This window comes from Herpailurus yagouaroundi, unplaced genomic scaffold, assembly GCF_014898765.1.
Source record: "Herpailurus yagouaroundi ecotype Mexico unplaced genomic scaffold, PumYag 198, whole genome shotgun sequence".
In the NCBI taxonomy this organism is placed as follows: Eukaryota; Metazoa; Chordata; class Mammalia; order Carnivora; family Felidae; genus Herpailurus; species Herpailurus yagouaroundi.
This window is the reverse complement of record NW_024412429.1, coordinates 24,371,494-24,395,325: the sequence shown is the minus strand read 5'-3', so window position 1 is coordinate 24,395,325 and position 23,832 is coordinate 24,371,494. Positions and strand designations below refer to the sequence as shown.

At 36.3% G+C, this 23,832-nt stretch overlaps 2 protein-coding genes across 2 annotated transcripts; one reads left to right on the top strand and one right to left on the bottom strand.

Moving 5' to 3' along the window:
- Window positions 1-212: 212 nt before the first annotated feature.
- Window positions 213-18,716, bottom strand: NMBR (neuromedin B receptor). The gene is made up of 3 exons (XM_040449023.1): window positions 17,657-18,716; window positions 4,577-4,925; window positions 213-1,541 (listed from the first exon to the last, which is right to left on the bottom strand). The coding sequence occupies exons 1-3, from the start codon at window positions 18,076-18,078 to the stop codon at window positions 1,140-1,142; spliced, it is 1,173 nt and encodes a 390-aa protein (XP_040304957.1). The 5' UTR covers window positions 18,079-18,716; the 3' UTR covers window positions 213-1,139.
- Window positions 18,717-23,277: 4,561 nt separating this feature from the next.
- LOC121013090 (translationally-controlled tumor protein-like) lies at window positions 23,278-23,541 on the top strand. The gene has a single exon (XM_040448627.1). The coding sequence runs from the start codon at window positions 23,278-23,280 to the stop codon at window positions 23,539-23,541; it is 264 nt and encodes an 87-aa protein (XP_040304561.1).
- Window positions 23,542-23,832: the final 291 nt, after the last annotated feature.

Below are 23,832 nucleotides of genomic sequence, written 5' to 3'. Positions count from 1 at the left end.
ATAATAAGAAAATACAAAATATTAAAGAAAATAAACCTGTAAGTACCTTTGGAAAAAAAAAAGAAAGAGCTCACCTAATTTGTAAAGAGAAAAAGTATATTAATAATTTATATTAGTATATATACTATTAATATACTTTATAATAACTAATAATTATAAAGTATATATATTAATCCAGATGTTAGATTTACTGATACAAATCTGAGAAAGGGTAGCTTTTAGAATTTAATCAAGACCATGCTTGCATTTTAGAGAAAACTCTAAGATGGTAAGTCAGAGGAAACTGTGGTACTATGCCAAATAAACTTGCTTAAATGAGATTTCACACACTTGTTAGGTGGCTATTGTAAGAGAAGACAAGTAAGTGACTGACCTCACCAGAATTACACTAACCTTCTCATAGCTATACAGAAACATCGAAATGTTAAAGGACTTAGAAATGTATACACAAATGGCCATGCAATTTTCTGAATCATCGTTTTGGGACATATGATACCTGTTTTACATCCATAATGTAAAATCATATTCATATGATATCTATTTTATTATTCATAATCAAATGGCATCATACCTTTTAATCACATACCTAAAAGTTACAGACATAAGCTATCTCTATAAATTATGATTAATCACACAAAGAATCACAATAAATGTTATTGACTTGTAATTAAGCTCTATCTTTTGAATTTTCTATTTTATTTAAATAAAGGAGATATATACATGCAGTGGTTATGAATAAAATTCACCAGGGAAATATGATTCCTTTTCCAAATAATAGGAATTTGAATATTACCATCACTGAATCAAGTCAATATAGGAATACATTTCAAGATAAAACAAACTTAAGATAAATACATTAGAGTTGGCTCTAACAACAGCTTAAATCCTGAAGCAATATTGATTTATACACAAATAGAATTTCATTTGAATGACTTTTAGTGTGAGATATATATTTTTCAAGGCAAAATCCTGTTCAGAGAAGAATGCTAGCTGTGTTTGTCTTGCCTTTTCTGAGTCAATCATGAAATCGCTTGATGAACCAGCTGAGCAATAGTAAGAATGAGAAAATTATTTTTCTGCTCTGCTCCATAGAGATAGCAAGGTAAGTTCTTTCCAGGTAGTGAGTTGAATGGCTGAAATCACAGTGTCATTTCCTGCTTCATGCTGTTCCCATTTAGTAAAATGGAATTGGTCACCACGTTCTTAGCATTGCTTTTCAGAGATGTCATACGCACTGCAGAAGAGCTGAGAAGGTAGCTCGTTGATCTCTCTTGATAGGACTTCCTCCCACAACACAGCTGGCTATTGAAATGCCTCCTGAAGCTTTCACTGAGTAGATAGAGAGCAAATGGATTGACACAAGAATTGCAAAAGCTCAGAACTCGGGCAACTAAGGTGACAATCATGTGGCCTAAAGATGAGTCAATCTCATTATAGTTGAAAGACCTATACATGTAGAGAATGTGATTTGGAAACCAGCAGAAGACAAAGCAACCCACAAAGACCAGCACAATTTTAGCCAGGCGTTTCCGTGTTTCCATCTGCAAATATAAGCAAACAGTCCCTTTGGTTAAAATGAAAATGGAACCATCGACATGAGAAACATTGTGCAAAAGAAGTGAAACTTACCATAGCATGCAAATGCATCCCAAAATACAAAAACTATTTTCCTCAACAAAGTGATGATTTTAACAGTTTGACAAAGCTTATTTTGGTCACTATGCTCTTTCATTAAATATATTTAGCAATATGATTTTAAGCGTATATGGAATTTAATAAACAAAACAGATGAACATACAGGAAAGGGAAAAAGAGAAGGAGGCAAACCATAAGAGACTCTTGATGACAGAAAACAAACTGAGGGTTAATGGAGGGAGGTGGGCAAGGGATGGGCTAAATGAGTGATGGGTATTAAGGAGGGCACTTGTGATGAGCACTGGGTGCCATATGTAAGTGATGGATCACTAACTTCTACTCCTAAAACCAATACTATACTATATGCTGACTAGAATTTAAATAAAAACTTGAAACTAACTAAATAAGTAAATAAAATAAAATTATTTGACAGCTTATGTAAGACCAGATGATAAATTACTAATAAATGGCTATGTCTTCAAGCTAAGCTGTGACCTATAAAAACTCTGTTTTTTTTAACTACTTTCCTGTTGCTAAAGTCTTATTGTGTTCACTTTAAACATTAATCATTTCTGTTTGTATTAAATCCACTGATTAATGAACCACAAAATATATTCGGTATTAGATTTTGTTTAAATCAGGGTAATTGAAATAAAGCATGACTTTTTAAATCCTTATTAAACACACACACAAACACCCACACAGACACACAAAAACTTGAGATTTCAACTTCTGACTCACATAAATCAAAACCATCTGACATAACTGTCAATCCTATAAGTATTAACTATGTTAGATTACCTTTAAAAATAAAAGTACATTTTCTTTCTTTTCGTAAACTTTACATACTGTGTTTACTGTTTTATAGGAAACTCTTCAGGAATGTGATAAAGAGACAAAATTCAAATATTGGACATATATCTCTTCTAATCTAAAAATTATTTTCCAATATGTAGAGTTCAAGGTTTAGCTCGTATTTGTCTTACTTGTTTAAATATTTAAATACGGCAACATGAGTATGAAAACTTAGTTTATCAAAAGATATTGATAGAAGGCAAAATGATATATTCTGGGCTAAAACTACTGGTAGTCAACTAGAACATACCAAAACTGGAAAGGTTTACAATCCAAACATAATTGGTATTGGGGGGTAGTAGTGAGTGGCGACGGGGGCAACAAATAAAGGTGCAGTAAAGAGGAGGAACAACAAATGCTGTGGTCCAGATGTATCCCAGCGGCATGAGTTAAGCAACTTGACTGTAAGATAAATGTGAAATTTATATTACAAAGCAGTGTCCACACTAACAGGTGGAGTATGGGTGGAAGAATTTCATGCCAGTCTGTGTCTGGAGACACACAGGCAGGCCGTCAGCACTGAGATTACTTCTCAGCAGATATCAAGCCCCGTTACCCAGCCAGGGTTTATAAGTCCCAATAGAAAACTCACAAAACACAAGGCAGAACTAAGGCCATTTAAAAAAATAAAATAAAAGTGGAGGTGGGAAGGTGGGAGGAACTCAATTTTAGAAAACAAAGCAAAAACTCAAATACTCAAATTGAGATACAATTTGGATCACAGGGCAAAGGAAAAAGCACAGTGAGTCTATGAACTGGATTTTTTGGCTACCATGAGGCTAGATATTTATTTTTACTCACCTATCTATGTATCTATTTATTTATTTATTTTAAAGTCTATTTATTTTGAGAGAGAGAGAACCAGCGGGGCAGGGGCAGAGAGAGAGGGGGAGAGAGGATCGAAAGTAGACTCTGCCTTGACTGCAGGGAGCCCTATGCAGGGCTCACACTCACAAACTGTGAGATCAGGACCTGAGCTGAATTCGGACACTTAAGTGACTGAACCTCCCAGGCGCCCCACGATGCTAGATATTTAGATAATGAATGTATTAATTTATCTAACAACTATTTTAATGATTGGTTGATTTTTTTAGCTTTCAAAAAAGATGTGGATCTCTGATTCTGATGGTCATCAATAAATAGAGGTTACCTTCCATGCAAGAAACCCTTCCAGATTCTGCTGTTGCTGAAGTGTGCAAAGCCCCAGACTGTGCCTCCAACTACAGCCCAGCAAATTTTAATGATCCGCCATTCAACTTGTCTTTAACTTGCTGAAGGACACTCATCATATCCCTGTACCTACAGAACCTTTTGGAAGAGGTTCTTCGCTAAAAATACACAAATGCACAACTTGAAACTGTCCCACTAGAGCAATATTTCCATCTCTTTGTGGATTAACACAACTGGTTTTACTTTAAGTTAATATCTCTATTTTCTAAGGAAGAAAGACTACATAAGGTGCATACTGTAATTTTTAAATTAATATATAATTTTTATAAGAAAAACTATAATGTTGAGTTAGAGAAAGTACAACTTCAGCATCAACCACCTCTTGATCACTCTCACCTTTGTTCTCTACCTGCTGTTCCTCACCTTTGTTCTCTACCTTCTGTTCCCAGACCCCCATTCTGGCATCCTACCAAACCTCATCCCCAGATCCTAGGTCCTTTCCTGATGAATCCTTGTCCTAGACTTTCTGTCATCCTTAATGGGCTAATGGGAGAATAGACAATAATTAAATAAATTTATAGTTAATTTTCTGGTTTATTATGTTGTTTTTTGCATGAACATTTGCTGGTAAGGAAAAGCCTTCAAAGACATTAAATTTGAATAGCTGTAGGCCCAGATGGCAGATACGCTGGACCTCAGTGGGCTTTTACAAAGCTCTGACATGGCCACATACTGGAGATGCCCTCCCCTCCTCCTCCCACCCCAACATCTCTTCTAGTTCAGGCTAATGCTTGTGCCAGTGCCCTGTGATTCTTTTCTAACCATTCACGGTATTGAGAACCCATGCCATAGAACAGCAGACAGCAGTTATTGCATCTGACCCACACACCCCCACCCACACACCTAACAAGCTTACCTGTTTTTTGGTATGTTCATTGTATTCTCCAGGAAGATTATGTGCACTTTTAATTAAGGTCTTTGCAATATGATAATAATAAACGCTAATAATAGCAAGTGGTATGAGGAAATAGACCAAGAAGATGAGCACTGAATGAATCTTTGGGTGTAATTCATCCGTCTGAGGGTAGGGTACACACGCCGTGAAGCTGCCATTTTCAACGCCCTCAATTAGCGTCACTTCCGAAAACACGGCTTCCGGAAGCGCCAGCAGCACGGAGACCACCCAGATCCCCACCACCTTGACACAGGTCCACAGCAACGCCCGGGATGTCTGGATGTCCATGGGGTTGACGATGGCTCTGTACCTGGGAAGACAACATGACTCATATTACTCTCTTAGAAAGAAAAATGTAAAGGAGAAAGAGGAAGGGAAGGAAGGAAGGAAGGAAGGAAGGAAGGAAGGAAGGAAGGAAGGAGGAAGGAAGGAAGGAAGGAAGGAAGGAAGGAAGGAAGGAGAGATCCTACTGGCTGAGAGAGAGGTGCTAAAACTCTGTTATTCCCTAGCTGTTTTGCAGTATATAGAATACTTAAAATCTCTGATGTCTGTCTACAAGACATTCCATAGCTTATTAACACAGAAGACGGAGAAAGGAAAAGATTTTAAATTGTCATTCCCCAAATTCCATTAATTTGCTTACCTCTTTTGCAAGTATTTTTCTACACTTGATCTTAGCCAAAAGACCGAGAAGCGATTGCAAGTATTTTTCTAAATCACACATAGTACCAGTATCATCAGTTATTGAATATTTTCATTTTTTTTCATTTAAATCACTGCATTTTCAAAAAACTATCACTGCTATAATTGCAATAATAGACAGAAACCCTAAAATATAAAATGTCTACAAAATAATGTTACCAACTTCTCTTTTGCTGCTCTTCACCTTCTGTGACTTAGTCTCCCACTTTTTTTCCCTAAGGGCATTAGTAAACCTTAAAGACTGGGATTTTCTCCATAATTCAATCATAAGAACTGAAAGAACTGAAGATGAAATAACATCCTGTCTTTGTAGCTGAAATTTATTTCCTGTTGACATCTCATGAAAACCTCTCTCTTCCTATATAACACCATCATAATGGTAAAGGAACCACACTCCAGGACACAAGGGCTTAAAGAATATAAACAGCTAACTCAGTCACACACTTTAGGGTGATCATAATGCAAACAAACCAAAATTATATGTGAACATCAAGTTATTTATATATTTCTGAAAGTATTTCAGGTTATAGGACAACTAGGAGGTTAACATGATACGGTAAAAAATTATTTTAGTCAAACAAACCTGAGCCATTTCCTTAACTCTAATATCCTTTGGAAAAATCACTTAAGGTCTTTTTCTTCATCTGTAAGGTGGGGATAAAAACATTTTTCTCAAAGTTTTGTGATAAAAAAAAAATGGAGAGAATACCTATTACTGTGCCTGCCAATTAGCAGATACTAACCATGCCATGACTCTATACCTTCTCCTTATTTACAGTTGATTTAGAATGCTGTTCTAAAAATTCAGGATACTTCAAGCAACAGAACAAGCAGATAAGGTCTGAGGTTCTGTAAAGATGTTTCCCATTGCCCGGAAGAGAGAAACAGCTCCTGGCCTCAATACCTCTCTGAGGGGAGCCTCTCTTTCTTCTTCCTGATTTGCGTCAAGCATCATTCCCAGACCCTCAATCAGAGAAAGACAGTTTGCATTTTGATCTAGAGAGTCTACCCTTGTATACCAGGATACATATAAAACTTAAAGTAGAGCAACAGCAAAGGGCCTCAACACCAAATTAAATAAAGTAGCGAACATACTGCATTTGTTTCACCTAGACTTTGCACGTAGCAGAAAAAAGTAGGCATGTGTTTCCCACCCCCCCCCACTTCTGCTTAATTACATGTTCAGAAGAAAGTAAAAGTCGAATTACAATCGGTAACTAGAATTAGCTGTTTTTTTCTGTTTCTTTTTAATGTTTATTAGCTTAATACATTCAAAGAGGTGGGGTTTTTTGTTTTGTTTTGTTTTTAATCAGAGAACACTAAGAGCCTGTAAAGAATAAGAAAAGCAGGACCTGATTTCATTTCAGATCCTGCTCCTGAGTGGAACCAAATTTCATATCATTACCTCCATATGTCTAAGAAATGTCCTTCTGCCACTATCTCCTGAATTAAATATTGTAGACATTTGCTCTTGACATCCTATTATGGAAGTTGAAGTTTTTCTCTCTTATATACTTCTATCTCTCCCATTACCAACTTCCTAATTCAGTAAATTATATTAAATGTTTATAAAATAGTCACTAGATTGTTATTATGACCAACCAAATATCTCTTACTGTAGAATTAAGTAATATATTGTTTTCTTTCCTAAACATGTCTTTGATTTACCTACAGTTGCTACTTGATCTTTTTTTTTTTTTGCATAATTTTCCCTGTACCTGAATTTACTTCTTTCTAACTGTTTTTTTTTGCCACCTTGCTTTATAATTGGAGTCTCAGTACTTGAATCTAATTCCTCCTTCACTTTATCAAGCTCATCTCCACCTTCTTATTGGTTTTACTTTCTAAGATGCTTTATTAGCCTTAGCGTCCATTCTTCCTTATAATTTTTTTTATTCCCACCATTAGATTTTTAAATGTGTTTTTCAGTTTTATTTTGAGAGAGAGAATATCCCAAGCAGGCTCCACATTTCGTGTGGAGTCCAATGGTGGGCTCGACAACCCTGGATCATGACCTGAGCTGAAACTAAGAGTCAGATGATCAACTGACTGAGCCACCCAGTCAGTGGTCCCTCTGCTATCATATATTTAATTTCTAGAAGTTCTTGTTTTGCAAGTGAATAGATCATTAGAAGAACCGTTCCCTTTATGGATTCAAGTAACTATATTTTAGTACCAATATACATTATTTTCACTTGTGGATTCATTTTTTTCTTATTTCATGTTCAGATATCTCTCTTTGCCTTTTTTTTTTTTTGGCATTAGTTACAATGATGTTACTGGAATTCATGGAAATATAATTAAATCAGATTTTTAAACAAACCAAAAATGAACCAATACACTTAAAGATATTTATTTGGTGGTGTGTTTGCTTGGCTTCTTTATGCTGGAATTTCTCCTCAAAAGTTAGGTATCTACTACCTCCCAGTTCCTATTTAAGATCAAAGTGCCAAAAAGCCGATTGCAAATTCTTTTGTATGTAGAGGAGATGGAGAAAGAGCAGGGAAGTTTTGGGGGGTGATGGTTACCAAAAATTAATCAATTAACTAGCCTTCCTTGTTATGTTGTCAGAAAACTCAAAGAATATTCTGAACTTTCCTTTGTGGACTTAAAAAGGAGGAAAACGTCACTCCCCTATTCCCATTTCCACCTTATCTCTAAGCACATAAACAGAAAGCATGTTGGGGAAACTGCAAAGAGGAATGGAAGTTATACCTCCTTCATTGTAATAACATTGCCAATAACATGCCGCTAACATTGTAATAACAGAGCTGTAGCAACAGCTCTTGGATTCTTGGTTTAAGGGAAGTAAGAAACCTAGTTGGAGTGTAAGGAAGGGGTAGAGAAGGCCTTTTCGACAGGGACAGTTCTTAGCCATGTCCTGCAGGAAAGGGAAATAAACTTTGGATCTTCTTGTAAATGATATACATTTGCGAGAAAGGGGAGTATTGACAATTCTATAAAGCTGGAAATTATAGTTTAAAGCAACAGATTAGTGAAGCATCAATATTAGTCCTTAACCATGGTTTATAATTGTCAGAGAAGAAGGTTTACACCAGTGTTTCATGTGCATCTTTGAAAGGATAAAAGGTAAAACAATACAGAGCAAATATGGACATGTTTAATCACCCTTTATTTAAAAATTTATGAAAATATAGGAATGAGGGGTGTCTGGGTGGCTCAATCGGTTAAGCGTCTGACTCTTGGTTTTGGCTCAGGTCATGGTCTCACATTTTGTGGATCTGAGTCCCACATCAGATTCTGCACTGACAGTGCGGAGCCTGGGATTCTCTCTCTCTTTCTCTCTCTCTGCCCCTCCCCCCCTCAAAATAAATAAATAAACATTTAAAAAATATAGGAATGAAACCTTCCCTCAGTACGAAAACTATCTCATTAAATTTAGTAACATAATACAAATGTGTGAAAAGTTATGTTTGTTTTCTTTTAGACAGTCTCAGAAAGGTATCCCTAATTGAAAACATAAAAAATAATGAGTCAAAAGGGATTAAAGAAAACATAATCACCATTCATGTATTAAATATCAATAAATACATATGCTTCTTCATTAATTTCTGTTTTGAATCTTGCACTTACCATATCTGTATATAGTATAAATTTAATGTAAGGGATAATGAAATGTCATTGTATTAAAATACATATAATGAAAGTTAGATCAATTTTAGCTCATATAAAGTCATCTCAATTTCTCAAAATCTCCTTCTACACATTTCTGCACACATACTAGTTAGACTATCCGTAATCTTTTTTTTTTTTTTTTTTTTTTTTTTTGCTTGTCATTCCTTCATTTATAAGAGGCCAACAAAGAGTTTAAATGTGAACAATCTGACCAAGGAGAGAAAGATATCACAAAAGCAAGAGAAAGAAGAAATTTCAAAAAGAAGTGTAGACCTCTATGTCAAATGCTCCTTAAAGATAAAAACAAAAACAAAAACCTCCTTTGAAACTGGAGCCTATGTCTTACTCATTGTTGTATCTAAAGTGCATAACAATGCCTGACCCACAGTCATTTCTCAGTAAACGTTTGTTGAACTAATAGGGAAATGTGGTCCGTCCGAGCAGCAAGGAGATTGCTTATTAAGACAGTTTTGGTAGAGTGGGATGGTCATCGGGTATTAGGTTGAGATGAAAATGATGTCAGGGATGGAGACAAAGTCTAGTGATGCCCAAGCTGGATCAATATTCAGAACCACCTAGAGAGCTGAAGAAAGATAGAGTCTTAGGTTTCTCTCCAGACTTACACATTCTCTAAGATATAGAATGTGAGGCTCTACATTTTACTAAGATTTTCAAATGGTTCTGAATATAAACCAGGTTCAGAAACCACTTTTCAAGTAGATTGACTGTGGCAGTAAGCATCTTTCTGCAAGACCCCTGTGAGCTTGTCTGGTGCAAAGGACATATGTTCAGCAGTAGAGAGTTTCTGGAATCCAGCAAAAGTTCAGCATTAAGAACTAGATGCCTGCCCTTTATAATACGTCACATCATGTTTTAAAAAGTATTTATAGCTCACAGCAGTAAAATTTATTCTGAATAAAATTACTAAATTTATTATTTAAAATATCTATTCACAATCATAGAACAGAATGTCTAAAATGATAATCTTTTAAAAATAATGTAGTAAGTGGGATGTCACCTTGGAAAAAATGAAAAATACTGGATTCAATTACAGAGGGCTCAGTAATTCCATTTGACACAAATGGATTTACCCTCTGGCCAAATCACTTTGTTCTTAACCCATTAAAGTGTGCGACTTAAATGACACATGAAAGTCTCATGAGAAGGGGAATGACAATGACAAGTCATGTTGACGAAGGCAACAGGTTGGAACTAGCCAGTCTATGATTAAAGGAATTGGGGAAGGGCTATAGAAGGTAGAGAGATCACCATCACTGATTTTACAATAGGCTCATTTTGCACCCCACTTTACTGCCTATTATCTAATAATTAACTGCATATGTGAATAAATATTGTTTTGAATTAACGGGTCACTTGTCATCCTGACACATAGATGACATAGCAGAAGTAGTTACACAGCAACCTACTGTTTATGTTAATTATGTTAATTATGTTCATGTTAATTATGTCATTTGATAAAATAATCCTGTGTAGTAAAATTGATTGGTGTACCCATTTTACAGAAAAGCTCATTGAGACTATGGGATTAAGTGATGTTGAAATAACCACAGAGCCAGTAGGCAGATGACTTAGAATTCACACAAGACTATCTTGTGACTTCAGATTCTATATTTTTTCAGCTATGGCACATCACAGAGAATGCAACTGAAGAATTAAATTCTTTACCTCTTCTACCCATTTTCTCTTAAAATGTGATTCTTTTCCAAAAATTAACTTAAATCACAATTATTAAAATTTCATTTTCAAAATATTCTTCTCAAATTTCCACAAATGATAAAAGTAAAGAAGCTCTACATTGAAAGTTGAAAAAATATTCTTGTTTGTTTATTTTAGAGAGAAAAAGAGTGAGCAAGCACATTCACACACTCAAGTAAGTTGGAGGGGCAGGGAGAGGAGCAGAAAGGGAAGAGAGAATCTTAAGCTCAGATCCATCTGATGGAGATGTGGGGCTCCATCTCATGACTGTGAGATGACCTGAGCCAAAATCAAGAGTGGGACGCTCAACTGACTGAGCCACCCAAGAATCCCTTGAAAAAAATATTCTTAATGAAAATCTGCAGAAGAAAAAAATCAAAACTTAATTGCACATATATTAATCAAGATAAGGACTTGGGATAAATAAATGTTTAATGTTTATTCTTGTTCCCCTTGAAGATCCATGAATAACTGGAAATAGAAAATACTGCCCGGCACGTCAATAAATCAGTGGCTTTCACAAAGATGGGCTATGAGCCTAATAGCATTGAATATTTTGTATCAATAATTAAAGCAATAAGTTAAAAGACAGTTCATTAAGCTTGAACCTAGCAATATTAAGCTCGGTCATCACTTTGGAGCTTGGACTGAAACTGAAAATAACTTTGGTCATACAGAAACCGGTAAGAATACAGGAATAAAAACAACAAACAATTAAAAAGGGAAATGTAATGAAGACGTGTATCTTTTTGTATAGAAAAATAAACAAACTTTCCAAATACCAAAGTTGTCAGTATATTTGGTATGTGGGTGGGTTCTCCATAGAGCTTACAATAATCTACTAGTTACATAAATATTATCTAAAACCTACATACTATTTCACAAGTAAAAGTAATAATGGAAAGTAAATACACAAATATAGCATATAACTATCTCGTACTGAATATTTGATCAACACCTTCTAAAAGAGAATCATCTACAACCCATATCAGCATCAACTTTTCTAGAAATGCAGTAAGTAAAAGTAAGGACTAACTAAAAAACTTTAAGTAAGAACTTATTGAATGGAATATTACACAGCCATAAAGAATGAGATCATGCTATTTGTGACAACATGGATGGACATAGAAGGTATTATACTAAATTAAATAAGACATATGAGAAAGACAAATACCATATTATTTCATGCATGTGTGGATTCTAAAAAACAAAACAAATGAATAAAAAAAAAACAGAATCAGATCTACAAATACAAAGAATGAGCTGATGGGTGCCAGAGGGAAGAGGGGTGGGAGATGAGCAAAATGGATAAGGATAGTGGGAGATAGAGGCTTCCAGTTATGCAATGAATGTCACGGGAATAAAAAGAACAGCAGAGGGAATATAGTCAACGGTATTGTAATAGCATTGCACAGTGACAGATGATAGCTACACTCGTGGTAAGGATAATATAACGTATAGAGAAGCTGACTCACTATGTGGTACACCTGAAACTAATATAACATTGTTTGCCAACTATACTCAAATTTTAATTTTTTTTTTAAAAAGAGCTTGTTGAGAATGAAAAAATAAGAATGCAATTAAAACTATTAAAGACCTTGGAGATCAGTCAATCCTCCTGAGGAATCAGCAACCAAAGGACCAATGTAAATTGTTATTTTTGTTCTTTAAACACACAGAGAGTGTACTGGTGGGACAGCTAACAATAGGGAAAGTGTTGAACTTCACTGACTTCCTGGCTCAACTGGAGCAGATGGTCCCTTATTTAAATGCCCCACCACAGGCAAAAGACTGACAAGGTACACCGTAGAGAGTGTTTCCACTGAGAAGTGGACCAAATAGAATCGGCATAAGTGACTAACTGAAAGACTTGTTGCAACGTGGAGGGCAGTGATAGAGCCCCAGAGACAGAACTCACCATTCAGCTGCCTCACCAATATAGTGTCTCTTCTCTTTGGGCCTTTCTCCACTCAATACTCAGGGAGGGAAATAATAGGATCCTATCTACAGTCCCTTGGCTCTACAGTTGAAGACATTATTCTTATTTTGCAAATGAGGAAAATACTGCCTTATGAGCATGTGTTTTGCACTATTTTATCGTCTCCAACTAGAACATCGGAACCTAACAGATACAGGATTATCACCCACATGTCCGGGGCATCCCTCCTTAGTTATAGTGTGTCCCAAAAGTTTTGGACCAAGGTGCATGAATAATCTTCAAAAACTATAAAGTAGTACACAAGTTATGGCAATAGTATGAATATTGTGAGAATTATACAGCCTCTCCAATGTCTCAGATTCCTTCTAAAGAGAAAGAGAAAGGACATAAGCTAGAAGCATTTGAGACTAATGAATAAAAGATATCTGAGTTATTGGAGTCAAAGATAGCAACTTTTATTCAACAAAAAAACCATATAAATTCAGATTAAAAACTGATACATTAAGTGCAGATTTCAATTTATCCTGTTTTATGACTACATAAAAATAACAGCTGAGCACTTCTTATGAAAAATTATCCTTTTTGCATTGGCAGCTAGAAAGTTCACAAACATGTGACTCACATTTGTGACGGTATAGGTCACCTTATAGTCTTCAACTTTTATTTTTCCTCTCCCTGGATTTCCTCCCTTTTTTATATCTGCTGTGTGTTGTTTGTATCTTTGTTTTTAAGCTCCCTTAAATTCTTTTTGGAACAAGTTGAAAATAAAAAAAGTCCTTGCTCTGGTAAAATGGGTTATCTGTAGGGTGAGTGTGGAGTATTCTCTTAGGTAGGTATGGCCAATCTGAACTCCTCAGAAGAGTTTAGAAACACACTCTAAGTGCTAATTTCAGCACCGAGAAGTAAGGGCTTCTCAGCATACTATCCAGGGCTCCAGACCAAAGAAGAAAACATCCCCAGTGGGGCCAGCTGGTTAATCAGTACCTGAGCTTCACTCAGGAGTTTTGGTGAAAACCCAGAAAACAGATTATGGCATTCCCTCCCATCACTGGACTAAGACTCATAAAAATGCTTCTGAAGGCCTTGGGACTGTTAGATCCACGGTGTACATTTCATCTGTTTCAATATTTTAACAAATAATTATACCGAAGAGAATATCTGTTTGCATTGGTGTAATATCCAAATAATGTTAATGATTCAAGGTTCATCATACCTAACAGAACTAGCTTAGTTATGGAATTAAATCTGAGTATCCTAACTTGCAACTAAAAGCTTGAAATCATTAATATGTTAACACTTTAGTTAGATTTGGCAAAAAATTATGTTTGCATTCAATCCAACATTGGCTATTCAATACCAGAAAAACAACATAATCTGATACATTAAATTAATATTAATTGCATTTTTATTATTTTACAGGTTTTTAATATTTAATTTAAAAATGCATTTTAGGTGCGCCTGGGTGGCTCAGTCGGTTGAGCGGCCGGCTTCGGCTCAGGTCATGATTTCGTGGTCCGTGAGTTCGAGACCCACGTCGGGCTCTGTGCTGACAGCTCAGAGACTGGAGCCTGTTTCAGATTCTGTGTCTCCCTCTCTCTGACCCTCCCCCGTTCATGCTCTGTCTCTCTCTGTCTCTCTCTGTCTCAAAAATAAATAAACATTAAAAAAATTTTTTAATAAAAAATAAAAGTGCATTTTAATTAACAGTTGTATTTAAAAAATAAGAAGAGTTGATGCCTAGTTTTACACTGGTAAATACATAAAATTATTAAGTTTATAGTTCAGCCCTAGGAATCTGGGAAATTTTTCCTCTAAAGGAAATAGGAGAACTCATTCTCAAAAGTTATTTGCATTTTAATTAGGGGTTTTTAGAGGCCAAAAGGTCTTCAGGAATCAAAGAAATTATATCCTAAGTTTGGAAATGAAGCCACTGTAATAGATAGTGATGGAGATACCTGTAAGCCAACCACAAACAAAGTATGTTTATGGGATCCCACCTGCTCAGTATCCCAGCGTGTGTGTGTGTGTATGTGTGTGTGTGTATGTGTGTGTATGAAAAACTGTTAAAAACATAATACCACAGGGACTATGCACATGCCTTTAATCAGCTATTTCATGTGAGCAAGCAAACAGGTACATTTTCAAAACATAAAAAAAATCATCAAGATAAAAGTAGAAAATAAACTAAAATCACCAGACTCACCATCTCGGATGGGGCCCTGTCTCCTCCTCCACTGGGGTTATGAAATGCCCCTGAGGCACATCTACAGTGGACACAAAAGACCTTTCCTACGATGTACCCGTTGAAACTTCTCAAAAAAGCTTGGCAATTCAAGGAATAATAATCTCAAGAACCGAAAGTGTCACCCACCCAACACTTTGGTCATATAGAACAAGGTGATTTAAGCCCCAAGGTTGACTCATAAATATTATATTTCTTATTTCAGTCTCTGCTCTCCAGTGATGCTGTCATCGATGCTCTATAACACTGAAGTCCGCTTCACATTGGGATGTGCTTTCTGAAATAGAATGATCTTCCTGTTTCTTTTTCTACATTACAGTGATTTCTACTTCTATACTCTATTTTCTTAAGGAAAGACATTGAAGCCATCCAATGAAGATAGGATATTTGGTTTAATGAACAATTGAATTTGTTGCTTAAAAAGTTTTCCTATTGCCACTACCACTACTTAATTTTGAATTTTTATGATATTCTTTCCTTTTGTTGAATCTAATGAATCAGCTTTCGAAATCATTATTCCTTTTGTACTCTTGGGTGCTTTGCTTTAAATTGAATTTTTCAGTCTATTTACCATTAAATGGGAAAAATCATTAATAATTTCTTAGGACTGGAAAAGTAATACTGTGGCTTAATGGTAAAGAGTATGGACTTTGAATTGAGCTCAAATGTTGGCTCCATCACTGTGAGACCGTGAAAATGTTGCTTAATTTCAAGGCTTAGATTTCTTCACTTTAAAATAGTAATAATAATACTGCCTGCTTCGTAGTATTGTGAGGGTAATAAACTCACACACAGAAAAGCACAGTGCTAAGTACAATTAGTCCTCTACTTGTTTCCAAATTCACAGGAAATCCAAACATTTGGTGAGATAAAATGGGAGGAGATTAAATACTTATCAACACTTGATCACTATGTTCTGGAAAAAAAATAGAAATGTAGACAATATATAGCAGAACGTTTCCAAACTACTTTAATTGACTATTGGAATGTATTGGGTAATTTCATCACCAGTGATTCCAGTTCCTTAATTTATATTTCCAAAACACACAACGTAGAATGTGGACCAAGCAGAAGAGGCAACCCACCTTTCTTTATCCTTATTATTAAAGTATCCACGCTGCATTTACAAAGTACATGATATATATAACAGAGCAAAAAGGTCAGTAAATACATGAGTAATAGCATGTTCTCAGACCTTGGTCAGAGCCAGCCAATTTACCTGTGGGTCTCCATGACAATAGATTGAGAAAAATGGCATAAAATAAACTCTAGCCCTGGATCTTGCTGCTAGCAGAAATCAAAGCACAATGATAGTAACGTTAACTATTGTATTCATAGCTATTCAATATGTTTTATTCTAATTATTAAGTAGTATTCTTTTAACTTTCTAATTAAAATGGGTCCTATAAAGAGGGGCAGCTAAACTAAAAAGTCATATTTTAATTACAGGGTTCAAAAAATTGCATAAAAGGTAATAGAAATAGTGTCATCTTAGCAAAATGAGGTACATATAATTTACCCAAAGGCACCCATTTTTATAGGAATGTGGTTTTAGAAAGAATATGACACAAACTAAAAAGTCAATAATATTTGGTTTAAAAAGACAGAAGCTCTCAACTCGCCAGTGATTGTTGTCTTTCCTTCACCAAAGATTAACTCTTCAATACCAGAGTGATGGAAAGGTATTAATGCAAATACCGGGACACTTAGATGGAGTCACTTTCCACTCATAACACGTAAATTGAAGAAGAGGAGTGCATCCACCACCTTAATCATCCAAGTTCAATTGTTTATCTAAATAGCTTAAGTCAACACCCCATCCCGAAGAGAATTAAACCAGGGCTCCATGCACAGTTGCCTAATAGGACATTTTGTCCGCACCCCCCATGCAGACATTTCTCCTGCTTAAATGCGGGAAAGCATGATGATAGAGAGACTGAGGGAGAGGCTTGAACCAGCAGTCAGCAGTCCTGGATTCTCCAGCCTGCCCTGCCAGCGGGATTCACTTTCCCTGGGCCTCAATATCTTACCTCAACACCTAAAAATGACATGGTTGGACTTAGTTGGTCTGCAAGGTAAAATACTAGACCTGTCTCACCTTTAAAATACGTGAAAAGTAGGTTTGATATCAAACCTGTATTTTTACACCACCATTTTAAGATACTAAAATTCAGTACCTACCTGTTTGCAGGGGAGGGGGAATCACAACTTGAGGCATTAAAGCAAGAATGTGTAGTCAACTGTCTGAAGAGCATTTACTATTGTAGTTGTTTGACTTGGAATAAATAACAGAATTTGGTTAATAAGTATAAACGATGTTTCCCCATATTTGAAAAAAAAAAAAAACAACATCAAACACTTTCCTAATATTAAGTTAGACATTCTTACCTATTGACTGAACAAGGAAAGTGCACTTGTAAGATTTTAGCACAGACGCAAAGCTCCTACGGGATAGGTGCCCTGTTGCCCAATTATTCTATAGCTTTTCTATGAAATAGACAGTAAAGATTTTCAGAGTGTGTGCAGGGGAGGAGGGAGACTAGGCTACGCAATTTTAGAACTACTTTCAAACTAACACAACGTTAATTATTTTTAAAGGAATATTTTTCTTATATATTTTTTCAAGCTTCACAACTCAGTCCGTTTTTAACTCCTTTCACTCCAGTTCCCAGATACACTCTCTCTCCCTCTCTCCCTGCCCACTTGCGGGCTTTCCTTTCTCCCTCTCCCCCCCCCCCCCCCCCCACCAGGGGCACCCCTGCCCCTCTGCGCCGCTTTTCCAGGCCACCACTACCTGCGCCCTTACCTGTCGGCGCTGAGGGCGGTGAGAGTGAACACGGAAACCCCCACCGAGGTGAGCTGGATGACCGGGATCAGTTTGCAGCCCACCTTCCCGAACATCCACTCGTCAAAGAAGTAGCGCGAGGCATCCACCGGGACGCAGGTGAGCAGCAGCATCAAGTCCCCGGCGGCCAGGTTAGAGATGAAGATGTTGGGGGCGCTCCTCATGGCGCTGTTGCTCATGAAGATCTTCACCAGCATGATGTTGCCTAGCAAGCCCACCGCGATGATGAGCAGGTAGAGGGACGGGATCGCACAGCGGATCGCGAACTTGGCGCTCGTCCCGTCGGCGGCGGCCAGCAAGTCCCCCTCGGACACCCCGGGAACGAAGCCGCTCTGATTCGCGCCCGCGGTCTGGGAGAGGTTGTAGAGAGACTTGGGGGGCATGTTCTCCTTTCCAGGACAGTCCGCTGGGTTTTCATGCGCCCAGGTGCCCTGAAAAGTGCAACACCCACTTGGCCTTAATCAGTTTCCCTCTCACGGGGACAAGTTTACCGTCTGGGGAGAGCGAGTCACGCTGCCGCGTCCCGAAGAGGATCGGGCCTTGGGGAGAAGTCTGCCCACGCTTCGGGGCTTCACTTCTGAAAGGGGCACACGGCTTCCGCTGGCTCCGAATTAAAAAAAAAAAAAAAAAAAAAAAAAAAAAAAAGGCAGAGCAATTGCGTCTTCGTTCCAGTCTTCAACGGTTTGTTCCCTTTCACAGAGGAACCAGTCCTTTTGTGAACAAAGATTTTTTTCCCTCCGGAATTAAAAAAAAGTACCTGCCGGACAGTTCGCGGGGAGGGGAAGAAGTCACCTTGTCCTTGCCCAGCGATCCGCAGGTGAAACCCTGGGGGCGGCAGGCACTTTGCTCTTTGCACAGTTTTGCTCTTGTTTCTGCAGTGCCTGCCGTAGTGTGCGGAATTGGAGGGGATCTGAGTCCTCTCTCGCTCACTCTGCGCCCCTACATAGTTACATCCTTACCCGCCTCCAAGCGGGAGGAGCCCCAGTTTGCAATCCTCAGGATTCAGGGGCTGAGCTGTCAAGGCCTTGGCACTGTAACACTGAATTTAGGAAAGAGAATGAGTGACAAAGACGGAATAAATGAACGGAATTCCGCACCCCCCCACACACACTCTCTTCTTTTCTGATCCATTTTTCTCACCCCAAAGATGGAAACTCTTTCCAACAGCTGCATATTAATTTTAACATATTTATTGAAATATAGCATGCATAAAGTACACACTTCTTAAATGTACAGCTTAATGTAATCACCATTCAGAACCTACAATCTAGCTGCTATCTCTTGAAATAACCACTATTTATTCTGCCTTTTATCATCTAAGATTAGTTTGCTGCTTTTGAGGATCCTATAAATGGAACCATAAAGTGTTTAATCTTGTGTCCAGTTTCTTTCAGTTAACATTGCACCTGTGAGACCCACTCATGATTTTGTGTGTAGCATTTTTTCATTGTTGCATAGTATTCCAGTATAAATATACCCACTGTATTTACCCTTCTTATGAAGACATTTGTATTCTCTATAGTTTTAGCTGATTTGGACAACGTTTCCATAAATACTCTTTGCCTGTCTTCTGGTGCATATTTGAATCCACGTGTAGATTTCTTAGGTCACAATGATTGAATATGTTCAACTTTAGCAGAAATGGGAAATTTTCCAAAGTGAATTCTGCTTTTTTTTTTTTTTTTTCCTTCTGGAAACTTGCTGGACAATATCTATTAAGGCTGAACATACATATGCCTATGATTGGGCAAGGCTTCCCCTAAATACATCCTTGATATATATGTAATACACTATTTTTTAGTTTCAGGTGTACAATAGAGTGATTTAACAATTCCATATGTTAGTCAGTGCTCATCCTAATAAGTGTACTCTTTAATCTCCATCACTGACAACGTTGCTTTAAATAGGGTGTTCCTAAAATCAAAATGACTTTCCAAATTCACACTATCTGAGTTTAATGTAATCTTCTCAGAAGTGGCACAGTTCTGAAGTGAGCCAAATAACACTCTTCATTAGGAAAAACAGGCAGGTTCTTGGTAATTAAAGAAGAAAATTATGTGATAAAAAGAAAATTAGTCAAAAACTACCTACAATGATGTAGCCAGAAGCTAATGAAATGTGCCAACCCATTTCTAAAATGTACACATTTTTTTCAGATGTTTCTGACCAAGAACAGCATTTAATTATCGTAGTTTCATTAGACAAGTTAAACATTTGCACTATAATGAATTGTATGTTTTTTAACTCGATTACAAGTCTTTACTCTTCTTGGATTTCATTACTTGAAATAATTTGCTATTAGGTTAAGTTTGGCTAAATAAAATAAGTTTGGATATATGTATATAAATCACAATTTTTATAAGTCACTTTTATATATCATATATCAAGGCCATTCATATTACTTATTTCATGTCTCTAGGAGTTTTATCTTCAAAGTTATTTAAATTTTGTCTTTTAACATCCAACCTTATTATGTGAAGTAAATTAACTACTAAAGCAATCTTCTACATTATGAAATCTCTCACTTTCAACCTGCAACTATCCCATTTTAACCTATTTTATATGAAAATATATTATACTCTAAATTGCTCTATGAATATCTGTATTCTCCTCTAATTGTGTCTGTATGATGCTAAGCATTCAGATGAAAAAAATGTGTAGTCTAAAAATTGGATTAATAAATATATAATTGCCTGACATTGTAGAAATGAGGCATCTCGATCACTAAATTTTTGCACTTTAAGTGAGCCCATATGTATTAACTCAAAATCTTAGGTTCATGGGATTGGAGAGTATAATGAATGATTTAATAATGATAGCTTTGGGGCGCCTGGGTGGCACAGTCGGTTGAGTGTCCGACTTCAGCCAGGTCACGATCTCGCGGTCCGTGAGTTCGAGCCCCGCGTCAGGCTCTGGGCTGATGGTTCAGAGCCTGGAGCCTGTTTCCGATTCTGTGTCTCCCTCTCTCTGCCCCTCCCCCGTTCATGCTCTGTCTCTCTCTGTCCCAAAAATAAATAAACGTTGAAAAAAAAATAATGATAGCCTTACTGATATTTTACTAAAATGTTATGAAGTTATTATTTGGATATATCACCAACTTATATTTAGGTGTAGAGGTATTGTCTCTTTTGTACAGAATCAACACACATCAGAAACACATCTACCAAAGGGACATTTTTTAAATTATAGTCAGTGCTTTCTACATCACATTAGGTTCCTTAGAGTCATATCTAATTTAATGTTTGTAAGTGTTCTGTGAGGTACATATTTGAGTCTTAATTTAACATATGAGACAATCAAAACCCATAAAGGTAAGATAACTTGCTTAATTTTCTAAAAACTTTGGTAAAACGGTATTTTGACATTTATTATATATGCCTTCAAAGTCTATGTATCTATTTGTACCAAGAGAATAAAATTGCATGAAAAAATGTGATTTCTATATAATTGAAAGACACATTTTAACTGAAGTATTCAATGTTTATAAAATATATATTATACATTTCATTTCCCTGAACTGAACAAAATCTATTCAGAAGTATATGTAAACATTCCTTGTTGTTTAAAATTCATGCAAATAAGCTGTAAACCACAACCAAAAAAAGAAAGAAATAAGTCAATGAAAACTAAGCTAATAATGATACAGATGCTACAACAAGTAGGTAAGGATATTAAAAATGTAACCAAAACCTTACACCATGTGTTTGAGTAAGGGAGAAGAAAACATTAGCATTAACAGAGAAATGACTATAAAAAGACATATATCAAATTTCCACAGGGGAAAAAAACAATGTCTGTGATGGGAAATATTACAGGATTAACAGCAGACCAAACACTGCAGAAGAAAAGATTGGTAAACTTGAAATATACTAATAGAAGCTACCCAAAATAAAATATCGACCTAAAAAAAAAAAAACTGAAAAAAAATGAACAGAGTATCAACACACTGTGGGAAACATTTAGTGGCCTAATCTTTCTGTAAGTAGGTCCCTGAAGGACAGGAGAGAAAGATTTCAAATAATGGCCCCATATTTTTCCAAATTTGATGAAAGCAAATCCCAGGCAGAAGAAAGATGAAGAAAATTCTACTAAGAAGAAAAACTGGAAGCTTTCCCACCAAGATTAGGAACAAGGAAAAGATATCCTCTTTCACCACTTTTATTACACATTGTACTGAAAGTCCTAGCAATGTGATAGGACAAGAAAAGGAAATGAAAGGTACACCGATTAGGAAGGAGGAAATAAAACTGTCATTATTCAAAAATGGCATGATCGTTTATGTAGAAAATCCAAAAAAAAAAAAATCAACCAAAAATCTGCGACTAATAAATGATCAGTTACAAGGTTGCAGGGTATAAGGTTAATATACAAAAGTCAACTGCTTTTTTATATACCAGCAATGAATAAGTAGAATTTGAAATTAAAAATGCAATACCATTTACACTAGCACCCCCAAAATAAAATACTTGCACAAATCTGACAAAATATATCTAAGATCTATATGAAGAAAACCATAAAAACTTGATAAAAGAAATCTTATGAATAAAGGAATAAATGGAGAGATAATTCTTGTTCATGGATAGGAAGACTCAATATTTTTAAGATGTCACTTCTTCCATCCTTGATTACAATGCAATGTCAATCAAAATCTTAAGTTAATTTGTGGATATTGACAAAATGAATCTAAAGTCTATATGGTAAAGCAAGAGACCCAGATTATTCAACATAATATTGAAAAAGAACAAAGTCAGAGAACTTACACTACCTGACTTGAAGACTTACTATCGAGCTACAATGACCAAGACAATGTGGCATTGGCAAAAGAATAAACAAGTAAATCAATGGGACAGAATAGAGAGCACAGAATAGACTCATGTAAACATAATCAACTAATCTCTGACAAAGAAGCAAAGATAATATTTTGGATAATACATAATACTATGGAGTAAAGATTTTCTTTCAGCAAATGGTATTTGAACGACTGAACCTACACATGCAAAAAAAAAAAAAAAAAAAAAGAATCAAGACACAGACCTTATACCCTACACAAAATTAACCATCAACCTAAGTGTAAAACATAAAACAATAAAACTCCTAGAAGATAACATAGGAGAAAACCTAAATGACCTTGAGCATGGCAACAATTTTTTAGATACATAAAAGAAAGAATTTATAAGCTTGACTAAATTAGTGAGTCAAAATTACATACTTCTGTACTGCAAAACTGCTGTCAAGAAAATGAGAAGACAAATCACAAAGTGGGAAAAGAAATATTTCTAAATCATAAAGCTGGTAAATGTTATTCAAAAATACAAACACTTAATAGTCAACAATAAAGAACCAAAAAACTCAATATTAAATAGGTGAAAGAATCTGGACAGCTTACCAAAGAACATGTACAGATGGCAAATAAGTAAATGGAAAGATGCTCAACATAATTAGGGAATTACAAATTAATAAACAGTGAGCTTTTCCACCCATTTCCCCCTCCTCCAGTATGCCCTTCTGATTGCATCCCACTTACTTCCAGCTCTGGGCTCATGCTAAGCTAGCACCACCATTGACTCTCTTCAGCCATTGTCATGATCATCTGCTGGGACCTCATCAACCATGAGGTCAGTGAGACAGAGAGTAAGACTGATGAGTCACTCTTTAGTGGAAATGCTTTCACTGGAGGCCCTGAGGACAAAGGTACTGGAAGCATGCTAATTGCTGTTGTTGATATTGTCATGAAGTATCACTTGCAAGAAACCAGAATCACAACAGAAAGCTACGAGAAGCACATCAAAGATTATATAAAATCAATCAAAGGCAAACTTGAAGAACAGAGACCAAGAAAGAGTTAAACTGTTTATGACAGGGGCTGTAGAACAAATCAAGCACATCCTTGCTAATTTCAAAAACTACCAATTCTCTACTTATGACAACATAAATCCAGAGGACATGGTTGTTCTGCTGGACTATCATGAGGATGGTGTGGCCCCATATATGATTTTCTATAAGGACGGTTCACATGTGACAAAATGGTAACATAATTGGCTGCTACTTTGGATGTTACTGCCCGTTGCCATAATTGGCTGCTGCTTTTCATCCACACAATGCCAGAACTTGTGGCAACTGACTACGCATTGTGTGAT